The sequence below is a fragment of the Vigna umbellata genome, chromosome 4 (assembly GCF_029865625.1).
Source record: "Vigna umbellata cultivar VRB3 chromosome 4, Vumbellata_1.0, whole genome shotgun sequence".
Classification (NCBI taxonomy): Eukaryota; Viridiplantae; Streptophyta; class Magnoliopsida; order Fabales; family Fabaceae; genus Vigna; species Vigna umbellata.
This window is the reverse complement of record NC_142168.1, coordinates 4,299,153-4,315,533: the sequence shown is the minus strand read 5'-3', so window position 1 is coordinate 4,315,533 and position 16,381 is coordinate 4,299,153. Positions and strand designations below refer to the sequence as shown.

General features: G+C 35.4%; 4 protein-coding genes and 1 pseudogene across 6 annotated transcripts; 2 read left to right on the top strand and 3 right to left on the bottom strand.

Annotated features, from left to right (window-relative positions):
* Positions 1-605: 605 nt before the first annotated feature.
* LOC148199064 (phosphopantothenoylcysteine decarboxylase HAL3a-like) lies at positions 606-3,273 on the bottom strand. The gene is made up of 3 exons (XM_088112216.1): positions 3,080-3,273; positions 1,731-2,100; positions 606-1,040 (listed from the first exon to the last, which is right to left on the bottom strand). The coding sequence occupies exons 2-3, from the start codon at positions 2,076-2,078 to the stop codon at positions 768-770; spliced, it is 621 nt and encodes a 206-aa protein (XP_087968342.1). The 5' UTR covers positions 2,079-2,100; positions 3,080-3,273; the 3' UTR covers positions 606-767.
* Positions 3,274-4,236: 963 nt separating this feature from the next.
* On the top strand, positions 4,237-14,188 carry LOC148199061 (BEACH domain-containing protein C2-like). 3 transcript variants are annotated; one of them, XM_088112214.1, is made up of 4 exons: positions 4,239-4,491; positions 5,636-7,145; positions 13,728-13,821; positions 14,048-14,188. In XM_088112214.1, the coding sequence occupies exons 2-4, from the start codon at positions 5,694-5,696 to the stop codon at positions 14,059-14,061; spliced, it is 1,560 nt and encodes a 519-aa protein (XP_087968340.1). In that variant the 5' UTR covers positions 4,239-4,491; positions 5,636-5,693; the 3' UTR covers positions 14,062-14,188. The 3 variants fall into 3 exon arrangements, with proteins under 3 accessions (XP_087968339.1, XP_087968340.1, XP_087968341.1); XM_088112213.1 differs by lacking the exons at positions 13,728-13,821; positions 14,048-14,188 and adding an exon at positions 11,120-12,859 and having other exon boundaries at positions 4,237-4,491; XM_088112215.1 differs by lacking the exon at positions 13,728-13,821 and having other exon boundaries at positions 14,048-14,187.
* On the bottom strand, positions 7,221-8,976 carry LOC148199063 (secreted RxLR effector protein 161 pseudogene; annotated as a pseudogene).
* On the top strand, positions 9,824-11,110 carry LOC148199062 (uncharacterized; the record flags this gene model as incomplete). Its single annotated transcript, XM_088113596.1, has 1 exon — positions 9,824-11,110. A coding segment is annotated over exon 1 (1,272 nt), but the record flags the coding sequence as incomplete, so codon positions are not given.
* LOC124821411 (phosphopantothenoylcysteine decarboxylase HAL3a-like) lies at positions 12,966-15,629 on the bottom strand. The gene is made up of 3 exons (XM_047293283.2): positions 15,438-15,629; positions 14,090-14,459; positions 12,966-13,400 (listed from the first exon to the last, which is right to left on the bottom strand). The coding sequence occupies exons 2-3, from the start codon at positions 14,435-14,437 to the stop codon at positions 13,128-13,130; spliced, it is 621 nt and encodes a 206-aa protein (XP_047149239.1). The 5' UTR covers positions 14,438-14,459; positions 15,438-15,629; the 3' UTR covers positions 12,966-13,127.
* Positions 15,630-16,381: the final 752 nt, after the last annotated feature.

Sequence of the window (16,381 nt, the reverse complement as noted above, 5' to 3'; positions counted from 1 at the left end):
TCGTTAACCAAGTTTGGAGTCTGTTGCTTTGTCTAATGGTTTGAAAACCATTGCACATAAATGAATCTTTAAAGTAAAGAAAAACTCACAGGGCAACATTGAGACATGGAAAACAAGACTTGTTAGAAAATGGTTTACTAGAAAACGAATCATTAATACAATTTTTTTTTCTACTATATCCAAGAAAAGATCTTTTGAATAGTTATAAGTCTAATGGCTCATTGTTTACTTTAAGTTATATCAAATATATGTGAAAACAATACTTCTCAACAATGGTATTGAGAAAGAGATTTACATGAAACTCAATGGTAATCTAATGCTGTTCTGTGAATAACTATTAGAGATTTTATTATAAACGTGTGGGCACTACTTAGTCAATCACTTAAGCAAAAAGTCATAAATGTTCTTTGTGTGCCTAAAAAATTTCAAATATATACTGCGCAAATTGTATTTCATATTATCCATATTCTTAAACATAGTTATAATTTTATCCACAATACTTTTTGTAGTCTCTACAATCTCACTTAATTTTTAAGAAATTCATATCAAATTTTACTTCAATAATAGGGATCTTATTACTTACTACAGAGTAAGAGGCACTGCACTGCTCAATGAAACTATATGACCAAATCAAATATGATCACAGTATATTCAAGTACTTAACTCAAATGATAAAAGATCAAAAAGAGTCAAGATTTCTGACAAAACCAAAAATCCATACTTACACCATAATGGTCAAAACTGTTGGTCCTGGTTACCTACACCTTTTACTGCATCTTTAATTCATAATAAAGCCTCACAGTTGAGTAAATGGTAGAAGGTTCAGCCATTGCTCCATGCTCAATATCCCCATTAGCTCCCCTATGTGCGACAGGTGGGATGAGAGAGATCCCAAGCTCATCAATGGTAATGCAATGCCGTTCTGTGAAAGGGTTTTTCCACATGATAGAGTTCATGGATGGTGCCACAAAAAGTGGCTTCCTGTAGTCCCATGCTCTCACAATACATGTCAGAAGATTGTCACATAACCCTCCCGCTATCTACAGCAACACATTTTTAAGTGAGAAATATAACAAGAGCCAATTGGAAACTGCAAATGATATGCTCAAAATATAAACATGCACTCAGACTTATACAAGATGTGAACATCAGATTTGAATCCTTATTTATTAAGTGGCCAGAAATTTTATCAATCTTGTGTGCTGCAAATTGGATTCCCTACATTCATGCATTTTTGGAATCATGAATCACTTACTGATAGATGAAGATAAGTTCACATACAGAATGTGTATTATAAGTTGGATATAAGAAATAAATATAAATCATTTGATCTTGATTTTAACAGTTTCAATATTGACTAAATGCAGAAAAGTGTGACATGTCTACTTCCTATAACCAATCATACAGCAACACCAAAGTCTTTCCGATTACATGGATCACACAATGTCAATGCTAATCATAGTGAGTTTTTTTTATTTAATGAAAACTATATCTTCTCTAACAATGAATACATTCTATTAATCAACAATGGAGAAGATCTAAATCCAAGCATGAAATTAAACATTGATGATCGGGAACTTACCTACATTCTAATAATAGATTATTCACCATGGTTGCACAAATAGACCAGTCTTAGACTACACAGTTTGTTCAATGCATAGTGATGCCTTTGTCACATGATAATGCAGATAGAAGGAGATAAGACCAGCCAAGTTTGTCAGTTTGATTACCTTACCAAGAGTATTAGCTGACAATGGAGCAATGACCATGATTTCAGCCCATCTAATAAGCTCAATATGAACCACACGATCACCTATCCTTTTCCAAGTGTTCCATTCATTATCATCCCAAAATACATGAATCTCCTTAGGAAATGTTTGTACAGAAATAAAACGCAAGGATGATTTTGTGACAACTGCCCTCACTTCTGCCCATTCTGCAAAACAACGGCAAACATGTCCAAATTTTACAGCAGCAACACTTCCACAAGCAGCAAGTAGTACCCGAGGCCTCCTCCGGATAGCACTACTCCCTGTAGCGGATTTTGCCATTTTACTTGCATGATCAGAGCAATCCATCACCAACAGATTTCAACAATATCTATCTCCACAGTAATGCAAAGTATTAGAAAACCAACCATCACAAACTCATTCACACTTGCAGGGATGAAACAGTGATCATCATATTTAACGTTAAATGGTTCATTCCTTAAGGATCAGAGTTTAGGCTTAGGAAACATATTTATCAAACTATTGGCAGCACATTGAATACTAAGCCACCTATAGATGAAGGGGGACAAAAATCATTTTTGCTACACAATCATAATCACAGCCTCTCAAATATGTAAAAAGCATATACAGCATTTATCAGTGTCCACATTAAAACCATCAACAAAGTCACAAACTTTTAAGCATCAGGATACAATACTTTCACCGGAATGAGTGAGATAGAGAAACAGGGTTCTGTGAGATTTCATAATTTTTTAGTGCAGCTTGAGGATCAAGAATTTCGGTCACACTCTTGTTTCTATAAAGTAAAAGAATACAAATTTGCCAGAAATTGAGTTAATTCGTTTCTAGTTTTCGTTATCCCTTACAAGAAAAAAAGAAATAAAACGAAATCACATATACCACACACAATCATCAAGAGGGAGACTTTTGTTCGCAAAAAAGCATTGTGTCCATAAAAAAGTGGATAACTTGAGAAAACAGAAATAATAAAGTTGAGTTGAGTCCAAGACAAACCAAAGAAGACTTCTTTGGACGTAAAAATGAAGGAAATGTTCCCATTTAACACCTTTTACCGCATTTTCAGAAACAATTCATGATCACACACAATAGAAGTGAATCTTGAAGCAGAAGAATTCATTCTTTCATGCACACCACTCACAAAAGAAGTGCCCATGACTGATAATCGCATAAAGAGTGCACATTCCGATTAAAGAATCGACTTTGAAGCTTCGAATGTTAATGGGGTGCACCGGAATTCGCCACCAAATGACGCAAAACGAGTGGGATGAAAAAGAAAAGCAAAAATGAATGAGAAAACAAAAAGAAAGAGAGTGAAGAAGATGTCAGACCTTGTGAACTATGCGTATCTGTGACTTCACAAACTTTCTCTTATTTTTTTTGTCTGCTGCGAATCAGAAGACGAAGAACAGAGATTTTTTAAATTTCTGTGAGGCACCTATGCTTATGTCCTGAGATGAGAGTCCAACATTTATATTGGTTGGACAAGGCATAAACCCAGATTAAGCCCACACACACACACACAAGCTCTTTTGTCCTTAACGATGTATTTATTATTAGGCTAAAATCCATTTCTTTCTTTAATTTTTATTTTTTTAATTTAATATTTTAGTTTCTAAAAATATCTAATTAAGTTTTTTTTGTTAAATTGATCTTAGATTTTTGTTAAAATTTATATATTAAATCATTTTATTTAAAATTAAATTAATTTAAATATTTAAACTTTTAAAATAAAATGATTTAATGAAGTTTAATATTAATCTATCACAAATGACATAATTAAATTATCTTAAAAAATTTAAAAATTAAATTAAACCAAATAAATTAAAGATCTAATTAATTTTTTTTATAAGAATTAGAAACCTAAAAAAGGATTTTAGCTTATTAATAGCAAAAGCACACGTCCTCTCACATTTTTTAAGTTAAAAAAAAAGAAATTAGAAATAACTGTAAAAAGTACCTCTCAGTGTAAAACTATAAATATGATGAAGAGCAAAAAATAATAAAATCTATGACCATTTTATTTAAAAGAATTTCAAAATAATGGTTACTATTAAAAAATTAGTTAATACTAATTATATTATAAAAACTAAAATTAAAATATTAAATTATACACAGAAAAAGAAAATAAATTTTTAATATAGGAATAGATTATTATTATTATTACTATTAATTTTAAAATTTGTATAATTGTGCTGGTTAAAAATTAAAATAAAGAATTCTGTACAAAAGAAAAATGTGTTTTTGATAATTTAAAAAATTTATATAGCTCACTAAAAATTAAAAATTGAGATCCATATTTTTTTTTTGCTTTTTAATAAATATTAGCTTAGTAAGGGAAATCTTTTTAACTTTTTAGAGAAACAAACGTCAATACAATTAGTTTATAATTTTTTGGATTAAATTAATAATTTTTAAATTTACTAATTTTAAATATTAAAATTTATCACTGATTTTTTCATAAGGTTAAAAAATCGCCTAAGAAAAACTTTGTCGTTTCATTTAGGAGGTTGCAGGTTGAAAATTCCAGAATAGAACGAGCTGCAACAACCAACACAAGCAGCACCAACCTCCTTCTTTCTCTTCTCTTCTTTTTCTCTTTCGCGCCCAATTCGCCTTATTCTCCTCCATCTCCAATTCACTCCCTTTCCACTTTTTCTCTCCACACTTTCATTTCCGTCGAATCCTCGATCGGAACCGGCGATCAGACCGAACGACACTCCGCGCCGGAATACTATAGAAGGTAAGCCAAACTATGACCTATATTTTCTTCTTCTTGGTTTTATGTGTATCTGAAGCAGCAATGTGGATTTCGTTGCGATCCGTGCATTTTCTTTCATTGACTTTTCAAGCTTCGATCGAATCCTGCGCGAATGCGCGAGACGTAGCGGAGAGATCTGCTGATTCTCGATCCACCTTCGCAATGCGAGGCCATCAGAGTCGATTCGATTGCTTGAGTTTGTGTTCGAGCAAGATCCGAGACTTGTTTTTTGCGTTTTTGGCTAAGCGACGACTTTTAGCTTTGGATGAACGTGTGGTTGTTTTTACTTACTGTTGTTGCGTTCTTGTTGGATTGAATCGATTTCAAATGGTTAACTTAACTAAACGCTGGAGCGTTTTTCAGTGTCAGTGTTTTTGAGCTTCGACTTGTGCACACTTTACTTCATTTAGTAATTGGAAATTTGTTATCAACTCAAATCTTAGCAAATGAACTAGTTGTTTGAGTTGACCGAGGAAGCTAATGAATTTCCTCTTAGTGTGTACTCTAGACTATTGTAATCTGAAGTTTTATAATGATTTCTTGTGTGCTTGGTCAAACTAAAGATTATCAAGCTTACTTTTAGTTGCCTCGCAGGACCTTTTGTACTGAAATAGTGGACGAACTGTCATTGTCAACCATTTACATGCTTTTAGTTAACCAGATCAATAAATAGTGTGCAACTCATGAATCACCTTTTTTTACTTCGTTTAGGTTCAATTTTATGCACATGAAATATAATATTAGAGTCATAGAGGATCCAGATTCGGTGCAGTCGTTTTTGTGTATAATCATGCATTTTGTGCATTTATAACTGTTGGATAAAAGATCAGCTGCTGAGATTTAGATGTGTTTTAAGTTGAATTACCAAGATATAATCCAAGCGGGCTGATCTTAACTTGATCGTTCTAAATTGCTGAATGAGTTCAAAAAGTGAGTGCAGAGAATGTGGATCTGAGTATTGGCCATCATAGAAGCATTTTCTATTTTCGTTTAATTGGTTTCTTTCCATAGGGTTTTTGGTTTTCTTGTTTGATGCATGACATAATGTCTTTTCTTCCAAAATGTTCGTATAGAACTTGCTGTCCATTAAGCTGTTTTGTGGTTATTGTAAAATTGCTACTTACAGGTGGATTGGGCTTTCATAATTGGAATGAATATTGTTTAGCTCACTCATAAGCATTTTGATGGAAGAAAACGAAGAAACAAAAGAGATAAAGATATCTGGAAATGAATTAGATACTGATGAAATAGTAGATAGTGGTGTAAAACAATTTATTGGGAGTCCTCATCAGCAAAATGTAAATTCTAGCAGCAGTGTTGGGGTTGAATTTATAGATGAAAGGGCTAACTTGCAAGAACAAGTTATTGATTCTGTAACTACAGTAATGGACGATGACCAGTTTGAGCAAGTATCTTTGAAAGACCAAGATAAGAGTAATGAGTATGAGGATTCAAACCGCTCGTCTGGTTCTGATAGTAAACAACATCCATATGGTGGAAATGCAGAGGATTTTCAACAATCATTTGGATCAAACTCAATAGAGAATGATTCTTCCCCAGTTGCAGACATGAATCAAGATAATCTTTCTTATAGTCCTGGGTCAGAAGGACATTATGGTCATACATCTAAGCATTTTTCCGCATCAATTAATTTTGATTCTAGCGGATATTCTACTTTTAATTCTCCACCAAAGCCAAGACAGAAACATGCAAAGCCAAATGTTTCTCCAGAACTGCTCCACTTAGTTGATTCTGCTATTATGGGGAAACCTGAAGGTATGGACAAGTTGAAGAATATCGCAAGTGGTGTAGAAATTTTTGATGGTGGGGAAGAAATGGACAGTGTGCCTTTCTTAATTGTAGATTCCCTTCTTGCAACAATGGGTGGTGTGGAAAGTTTTGAAGAAGATGAAGATAATAATCCTCCCAGTGTGATGCTGAATTCCCGGGCTGCCATTGTGGCAGGTGAACTTATTCCTTGGCTTCCTTATGCAGGTGATACAGATGATGTGATGTCACCAAGGACACGGATGGTAAGGGGACTACTTGTGATATTAAGGGCTTGTACTAGAAATAGAGCAATGTGCTCAATGGCTGGATTGTTAGAAGTGTTGTTGAGAACAGCAGAAAAAATTTTCACTGTGGATGTTGGCTTGAATGGTCAAATGAGGTGGGATGGAACTCCTTTGTGTCACTGCATACAATATTTAGCTGGTCATTCTCTCAATGTGAGTGATCTTTATAGATGGTTTCAAGTAATTACAAAAACACTTACAACAGTTTGGGCTCCTCGATTAACACTAGCATTGGAGAAGGCAATAAGTGGAAAGGAGTCAATGGGACCAGCTTGCACCTTTGAGTTTGATGGTGAAAGTTCTGGTTTGCTTGGTCCAGGCGAAAGCCGTTGGCCATTTATCAATGGATATGCTTTTGCAACATGGATCTACATTGAATCATTTGCAGACACATTAAATACAGCTACAGTTGCTGCTGCAATTGCTGCTGCTGCAGCAGCTAGGTCTGGTAAATCATCAGCTATGTCAGCTGCTGCTGCAGCTAGTGCACTTGCTGGTGAAGGCTTGAATCCTCTTATTGCAGATGACCGTGCATTAGCGGCTGATTCCTTACCAATTGAGGTACTTTGCTTCACATCTGTTTTTAAATATATATTGAGGTATGCTGCATATGATTGATCTTGATTAGGTGCCAGCTTAGTTGGAACTGAAATCAACATAGTGATGCTTTTGCTTACTTATTTTCATTTAAAAAAGAAGCATATGGATATGCATAAACTCATAATGTGCTTGTAACTTGTTTGGTACCCTTTCCAATGCATGATAGACTATTTACTAATTTTTATGTGCTTGCATTATATTATCTGTTAGGCCCTGTGAGTCTACTATAGGAAGAAAAGCCCATAAAACTTTAATTAGGCTTTCCTTAGAAGGTTATTAGAAGTTAGTGAGTCGGCAGTTAGAGAGAAAGGCATATAAATAATCTTTTGACTGGAACGTAAAGGAGGGAATAATGTTAATTGTTGACTGGGGTATTTTCCATGTGTAGAAGGAGAGTGCTCCTTGGTGTTTTCAACACCATTCTTTTCTTAAAGTAGCAGGATAATAAGGTGATTTATTAGTGAGTAGTATTAGAGATCAACTCTCATTCCTTCACTGTACTTTTTTTTTTCTTTCTCTGCTTGGGCTTTGGTTAGTGGTCAGGTTCCAGCTTATCTGGCCCATCATCAATAAATAAATGCTTTCAATCAGTTTGAACTGAATTTTATTCAATCGTTAATGTAACACTTGAGAATTAAACTCTAAAATAATTCTAGAAGGCTTGATTGATCCCTCTCATAATCTTCTATTTATAAGAATAAATTGATACAAAAGTACATGATAAATAGGGTAACCCTAGACACAATATAATCATGATAAATAGGGTAATCCTAGACACAATATAATCATGATACTTGAGATCTAAAACAATGAAAAATAGTTCTGAAGGGCTTAGAAGACCCTTCTCAGTTATATTATTTATATAGATAAAAATCTGATACAATAGATAGATGGAAGATGAAGAGATTGTCCTAGACTGCTAGGAACAATCATTATAGATAACCCAACACACAACTACCTACTTTAGGCCCTGCTATACTAATCATAGGTAGACTTAATAATTATTCTAACACTCCCCCTCAAGCTGGAGCATACAAATTGTATGTACCAAGCTTGGAACAAATAAACTCAATCTGAGGTCCCCTTAACGACTTAGTCAACACATCTGCGAGTTGGTCATTTGATCCAACAAACTCAGTACATATTTCTTTTGACAATAATTTTTCCCGAACAAAATGACAATCAATTTCTATATGTTTGGTTCTCTCGTGAAACACTGGATTTGATGCAATGTGAAGAGCAGCTTGGTTATCACAATACATCTTCATACTCTGGAGGTCACAGAAGTTAAGCTCTTGAAGGAACTGCTTCACCCATATAAGTTCACATGTTAATGAAGCCATTGCCCTATATTCAGCCTCAACTGTTGATCGAGCCACTACATTTTGTTTCTTACTTTTCCATGAGATAATTTTTCCTCCAAGGAAAACACAATATCCAGTAGTAGATCGTCTATCAATAGGAGAACCTGCCCAATCAGCATCACAATATCCTGATACCTGAAGGCTTCCTTTTTCTTCATATAACAACCCTTGCCCGGGAGCTTTTTTCACATACCTTAGAATGCGAATGATAGCATTCCAATGGCGAACACATGGAGCTTGCATAAACTGACTAACCACTCCAACTGCAAAAGATAGATCCGGCCTTGTAATAGTGAGATAGATTAGTTTTCCAACTAGCCTCCTATATCTCTCTGAGTCAGAGAATAATTCACCTTCTTCTGTTGTTAATTTTTGATTTGGATCCATAGGGCTATCAACCGGTCTACAATCAATCATGCCTGTTTCTTGCAAAATATCCAGAGCATACTTCCTTTGGGAGATTACAACTCCATCTTTTGAGTGAGCTACTTCAATGCCTGGGAAGTATTTGAGGTTCCCAAGATCCTTGGTTTGGAAATGTCTACACAAGTACTCCTTTAATTGAGATATTCCAGCAGTATCATTTCCTGTAATAACTATATCATCAACATATACTATCAAGTAAACATATTTCCCGGGAGACGAATGATAATAAAAGACTGAATGATATGCTTCACTGCGTTTTAGCCCAAATTTTTGAACAATGGAGCTAAACTTTCCAAACCAAGCACGTGGGGATTGCTTGAGGCCATATAGAGATCTGTTAGATGTTAAGATGTGTGTTTCTGTTATTTGGGCTCAGCCTATTCTGTATTAAGGGTATTGGCCCATATCTTACAATATAAATAAATTACCCTATGTGTATGCTAAACACACAAGGGATATTTTCTCCTGATCTTCTCTATTTCTCACATGGTATCTAGAGCACAGGAATAGTTCCCGCCAACTCCACGGTCTCCGGTACCCATCACCGCCGCTGTTGTTGCAGTCGCCGCCACCGCCGCCGTTGCCGTCGATTTCGCCTCCGCCGCCGTCGTCGGAGTTCCAAAATCGACCGACGACCACACCATCGGAATCGTCTCGGCCGGGCGACCACCGTGGTCCAAAGATCGTGGCGAACGGACCACCCACGTGCCTCCACGCGCCGCCGCAACAGTCACCGCTGCCGCCGCTTCCCGCCGCGCGTGCCGGCGCGTCGCCAAAGAGATCCGCCGCCGGAGAGATCAGCCCTGGATCCGTGGTCTTTGCGTCAATTGGAGCACTTTGAATTTTTAGGGTTTCTCCCTCTCCATGGCGTCTTCCTCATCTACAAACACCTCTGTTGGTGGCTCATCTTCTGATCCCTCAATATACACCAATTATGTGAATGTACACTTGTCCATTGACAAGTTAGATGGCACAAATTATGCAACATGGGCATCCGACATCAAACTTTGGTTAAAGAGTCAGGGATACTTAGATCACCTTACTCAAGATGTGACTACTCCTAACATAGATGACACTTCCCGCTGGATGAAAATTGATGCTCAGTTATGCATTGTTATAAAGTCCACCATTCACTCACTAAAACAAATGTTTCGATCATATGAAACATGTTCAGAAGTATGGGCTCAAGCGAAGTTGTTATACACAAATGATACTCAGCGCCTTTATGGTGTTTGTCAGGACCTATTAACTGTTATTAGTCCACGCAATCCTGGTCCCATGGCAGAATATTTGGGTAAAATTCATGCCCTTCTTCATGATTTTAATGATATATTACCTCCTGCTGAAGAATTGGAACAACGATCAAAGTTCTTCATGTTGTTGGCATTATACGGACTCTCTGATGATGTCTCTCATGTTCGTGATCAGATTTTGGGTTCTCCTGTCATACCCAACTTTACTTCTACTTGTTCTGCTCTTTTGCGTATACCAAGCAAACCCGTCACTGAGACATCTCCTCGTACTGATGATTCCTCTGTTATGGCTGCCCAACGTGATGATCAAAGTCGGTCTCGCAAGCCAAGTAAAGGACGTCCAAAATGTGACCACTGTGGCAAGTTAGGCCACAAAATTGATAGATGTTATGCGCTTCATGGACGGCCTCCTCGACCTGTAGCAATGGCTAATTTTGATCCAGCTCCTCGATCACCGTCTGCAGACCATCCTACTTCATCTAATGCCGTAGAACAACCTGCAATCTTTAACGAATTTCTCAAATGGTATGAGGATCGTCAGTACTCTAGTTCCACTACATCTGCATCTGTTGCACGTACAGGTACACCTTTTGTTGGTCTGACTCACTCCCTCGGACCTTGGGTCCTTAACTCAGGTGCAACCGATCATATCACTGGTAACAAGTCCTTGTTTTCTTCCTTGTCGTGTTCAAATAATTTACCCTCGGTAACAATGGCTGATGGGTCTAGAGTTTCATCTCATGGTGTTGGTACTGTTAATATTTTTCCATCCATATCCATTGATCATGTACTTTATGTCCCTGGGTCTCCCTTCAATTTATTGTCCAGTAGTCGTCTAACTCGTACTCTTAATTGTGGTATCTCATTTACTAAAGATTCTGTTTGGTTGCAGGACCGGAGTTCGAAACACATGATTGGCACAGGATGTGAGTCTCATGGCCTTTATCATCTCTGCCCTTCTCCACATGTTGGCGTAATCATGGATTCACCATCCCTTCTTCATGCTCAGTTAGGTCATCCTAGTCTTGCCAAATTACAACAACTTGTCCCGAGGTTGTCAAAATTATCAAGTTTGTCGTGTGAGTCTTGTCAGTTAGGGAAGCATACTCGTAGTTCCTTTCCTAGTAGTGTCTCACAACGGGCGTCGTCCCCCTTTTCATTGGTTCATTCTTACATTTGGGGACCTAGTCGTGTTAAGTCCACTTTAGGTTTTCAGTATTTTGTTACCTTTATTGATGACTATTCGAGATGTACTTGGTTGTTTTTAATGAAGAATCGTTCTGAGTTGTTTTCTATTTTCCAATCTTTTTTTAATGAAATAAAAACACAGTTTGGGGTTTCTATTCGAAATTTACGCAGTGATAATGGCCGTGAATACCTTTCTCAACCATTTAAACATTTTATGGCTTCTCATGGCATTCTTCACCAAACCTCATGTGCTTATACCCCTCAACAAAATGGGGTGGCTGAACGCAAGAATAGACACCTTATTGAAACAACTCGTACCCTTCTCATTCATGGTCAAGTACCCTCACGTTTTTGGGGTGATGCTGTTCTCACGGCATGTTATCTTATCAACCGCATGCCATCTTCCGTTCTAGATAACAAAATCCCTCATTCTATCTTATTTCCTCAAGACCCTCTACATCCATTACCTCTTAGAGTTTTTGGGTCTACATGTTTTGTTCATGATTTAGTCCTGGTCTTGATAAGTTATCTCCTTGGGGGAAGGGGTACCAACCGCCTTTAGCTACATACACCCATCGACAACCAACCGCCTTTTTGCCTGGGGGAAGGGGCACCAGCTCCCAAGTATTACTGTGGTCAAGAGCCTGCATTTCTGCAATCATAGCTTGTCGCCATCCAGGATGATCAAGTGTTTCTTTCACATTCTTGGGTATAACAACAGAGGACACTGAGGATAAAAGAGAAAAATAGGAGGGCGACAATCGATGAGGGTTTCGAGTGGAACGAGTACATTTTCTGAGGGCAATAGGTCATGCCGAATAGTGTATTTATAAGAATCAAACTACAACATTAGTTCCAAAAATAATCCTAAATGTTTACATAAACAATGAATTATAAGGAATTACATTTGTGGTACAATGCCATGAAATGAAATTAATTTTATGGTCGTTAACCAAGTTTGGAGTCTGTTGCTTTGTCTAATGGTTTGAAAACCATTGCACATAAATGAATCTTTAAAGTAAAGAAAAACTCACAGGGCAACATTGAGACATGGAAAACAAGACTTGTTAGAAAATGGTTTACTAGAAAACGAATCATTAATACAATTTTTTTTTCTACTATATCCAAGAAAAGATCTTTTGAATAGTTATAAGTCTAATGGCTCATTGTTTACTTTAAGTTATATCAAATATATGTGAAAACAATACTTCTCAACAATGGTATTGAGAAAGAGATTTACATGAAACTCAATGGTAATCTAATGCTGTTCTGTGAATAACTATTAGAGATTTTATTATAAACGTGTGGGCACTACTTAGTCAATCACTTAAGCAAAAAGTCATAAATGTTCTTTGTGTGCCTAAAAAATTTCAAATATATACTGCGCAAATTGTATTTCATATTATCCATATTCTTAAACATAGTTATAATTTTATCCACAATACTTTTTGTAGTCTCTACAATCTCACTTAATTTTTAAGAAATTCATATCAAATTTTACTTCAATAATAGGGATCTTATTACTTACTACAGAGTAAGAGGCACTGCACTGCTCAATGAAACTATATGACCAAATCAAATATGATCACAGTATATTCAAGTACTTAACTCAAATGATAAAAGATCAAAAAGAGTCAAGATTTCTGACAAAACCAAAAATCCATACTTACACCATAATGGTCAAAACTGTTGGTCCTGGTTACCTACACCTTTTACTGCATCTTTAATTCATAATAAAGCCTCACAGTTGAGTAAATGGTAGAAGGTTCAGCCATTGCTCCATGCTCAATATCCCCATTAGCTCCCCTATGTGCGACAGGTGGGATGAGAGAGATCCCAAGCTCATCAATGGTAATGCAATGCCGTTCTGTGAAAGGGTTTTTCCACATGATAGAGTTCATGGATGGTGCCACAAAAAGTGGCTTCCTGTAGTCCCATGCTCTCACAATACATGTCAGAAGATTGTCACATAACCCTCCCGCTATCTACAGCAACACATTTTTAAGTGAGAAATATAACAAGAGCCAATTGGAAACTGCAAATGATATGCTCAAAATATAAACATGCACTCAGACTTATACAAGATGTGAACATCAGATTTGAATCCTTATTTATTAAGTGGCCAGAAATTTTATCAATCTTGTGTGCTGCAAATTGGATTCCCTACATTCATGCATTTTTGGAATCATGAATCACTTACTGATAGATGAAGATAAGTTCACATACAGAATGTGTATTATAAGTTGGATATAAGAAATAAATATAAATCATTTGATCTTGATTTTAACAGTTTCAATATTGACTAAATGCAGAAAAGTGTGACATGTCTACTTCCTATAACCAATCATACAGCAACACCAAAGTCTTTCCGATTACATGGATCACACAATGTCAATGCTAATCATAGTGAGTTTTTTTTTTTAATGAAAACTATATCTTCTCTAACAATGAATACATTCTATTAATCAACAATGGAGAAGATCTAAATCCAAGCATGAAATTAAACATTGATGATCGGGAACTTACCTACATTCTAATAATAGATTATTCACCATGGTTGCACAAATAGACCAGTCTTAGACTACACAGTTTGTTCAATGCATAGTGATGCCTTTGTCACATGATAATGCAGATAGAAGGAGATAAGACCAGCCAAGTTTGTCAGTTTGATTACCTTACCAAGAGTATTAGCTGACAATGGAGCAATGACCATGATTTCAGCCCATCTAATAAGCTCAATATGAACCACACGATCACCTATCCTTTTCCAAGTGTTCCATTCATTATCATCCCAAAATACATGAATCTCCTTAGGAAATGTTTGTACAGAAATAAAACGCAAGGATGATTTTGTGACAACTGCCCTCACTTCTGCCCATTCTGCAAAACAACGGCAAACATGTCCAAATTTTACAGCAGCAACACTTCCACAAGCAGCAAGTAGTACCCGAGGCCTCCTCCGGATAGCACTACTCCCTGTAGCGGATTTTGCCATTTTACTTGCATGATCAGAGCAATCCATCACCAACAGATTTCAACAATATCTATCTCCACAGTAATGCAAAGTATTAGAAAACCAACCATCACAAACTCATTCACACTTGCAGGGATGAAACAGTGATCATCATATTTAACGTTAAATGGTTCATTCCTTAAGGATCAGAGTTTAGGCTTAGGAAACATATTTATCAAACTATTGGCAGCACATTGAATACTAAGCCACCTATAGATGAAGGGGGACAAAAATCATTTTTGCTACACAATCATAATCACAGCCTCTCAAATATGTAAAAAGCATATACAGCATTTATCAGTGTCCACATTAAAACCATCAACAAAGTCACAAACTTTTAAGCATCAGGATACAATACTTTCACCGGAATGAGTGAGATAGAGAAACAGGGTTCTGTGAGATTTCATAATTTTTTAGTGCAGCTTGAGGATCAAGAATTTCGGTCACACTCTTGTTTCTATAAAGTAAAAGAATACAAATTTGCCAGAAATTGAGTTAATTCGTTTCTAGTTTTCGTTATCCCTTACAAGAAAAAAAGAAATAAAACGAAATCACATATACCACACACAATCATCAAGAGGGAGACTTTTGTTCGCAAAAAAGCATTGTGTCCATAAAAAAGTGGATAACTTGAGAAAACAGAAATAATAAAGTTGAGTTGAGTCCAAGACAAACCAAAGAAGACTTCTTTGGACGTAAAAATGAAGGAAATGTTCCCATTTAACACCTTTTACCGCATTTTCAGAAACAATTCATGATCACACACAATAGAAGTGAATCTTGAAGCAGAAGAATTCATTCTTTCATGCACACCACTCACAAAAGAAGTGCCCATGACTGATAATCGCATAAAGAGTGCACATTCCGATTAAAGAATCGACTTTGAAGCTTCGAATGTTAATGGGGTGCACCGGAATTCGCCACCAAATGACGCAAAACGAGTGGGATGAAAAAGAAAAGCAAAAATGAATGAGAAAACAAAAGAAAGAGAGTGAAGAAGATGTCAGACCTTGTGAACTATGCGTATCTGTGACTTCACAAACTTTCTCTTATTTTTTTTGTCTGCTGCGAATCAGAAGACGAAGAACAGAGATTTTTTAAATTTCTGTGAGGCACCTATGCTTATGTCCTGAGATGAGAGTCCAACATTTATATTGGTTGGACAAGGCATAAACCCAGATTAAGCCCACACACACACACACAAGCTCTTTTGTCCTTAACGATGTATTTATTATTAGGCTAAAATCCATTTCTTTCTTTAATTTTTATTTTTTTAATTTAATATTTTAGTTTCTAAAAATATCTAATTAAGTTTTTTTTGTTAAATTGATCTTAGATTTTTGTTAAAATTTATATATTAAATCATTTTATTTAAAATTAAATTAATTTAAATATTTAAACTTTTAAAATAAAATGATTTAATGAAGTTTAATATTAATCTATCACAAATGACATAATTAAATTATCTTAAAAAATTTAAAAATTAAATTAAACCAAATAAATTAAAGATCTAATTAATTTTTTTTATAAGAATTAGAAACCTAAAAAAGGATTTTAGCTTATTAATAGCAAAAGCACACGTCCTCTCACATTTTTTAAGTTAAAAAAAAAGAAATTAGAAATAACTGTAAAAAGTACCTCTCAGTGTAAAACTATAAATATGATGAAGAGCAAAAAATAATAAAATCTATGACCATTTTATTTACAAGAATTCAAATAATGGTTACTATTAAAAAATTAGTTAATACTAATTATATTATAAAAACTAAAATTAAAATATTAAATTATACACAGAAAAAGAAAATAAATTTTTAATATAGGAATAGATTATTATTATTATTACTATTAATTTTAAAATTTGTATAATTGTGCTGGTTAAAAATTAAAATAAAGAATTCTGTACAAAAGAAAAATGTGTTTTTGATAATTTAAAAAATTTATATAGCTCACTAA

Excerpts from the sequence above, each read along its gene's own strand:
- LOC148199064 (XM_088112216.1), bottom strand. The coding sequence starts at position 2,078 with ATGGATTGCTCTGATCATGCAAGTAAAATGGCAAAATCCGCTACAGGG. Across the intron at positions 1,041-1,730 it reads CAGCTAATACTCTTGGTAAG|ATAGCGGGAGGGTTATGTGA; the intron begins GTAATCAAACTG and ends GTGTTGCTGTAG.
- LOC148199061 (XM_088112213.1), top strand. The coding sequence starts at position 5,694 with ATGGAAGAAAACGAAGAAACAAAAGAGATAAAGATATCTGGAAATGAA. Across the intron at positions 7,146-11,119 it reads CTGATTCCTTACCAATTGAG|GACCGGAGTTCGAAACACAT; the intron begins GTACTTTGCTTC and ends GTTTGGTTGCAG.
- LOC124821411 (XM_047293283.2), bottom strand. The coding sequence starts at position 14,437 with ATGGATTGCTCTGATCATGCAAGTAAAATGGCAAAATCCGCTACAGGG. Across the intron at positions 13,401-14,089 it reads CAGCTAATACTCTTGGTAAG|ATAGCGGGAGGGTTATGTGA; the intron begins GTAATCAAACTG and ends GTGTTGCTGTAG.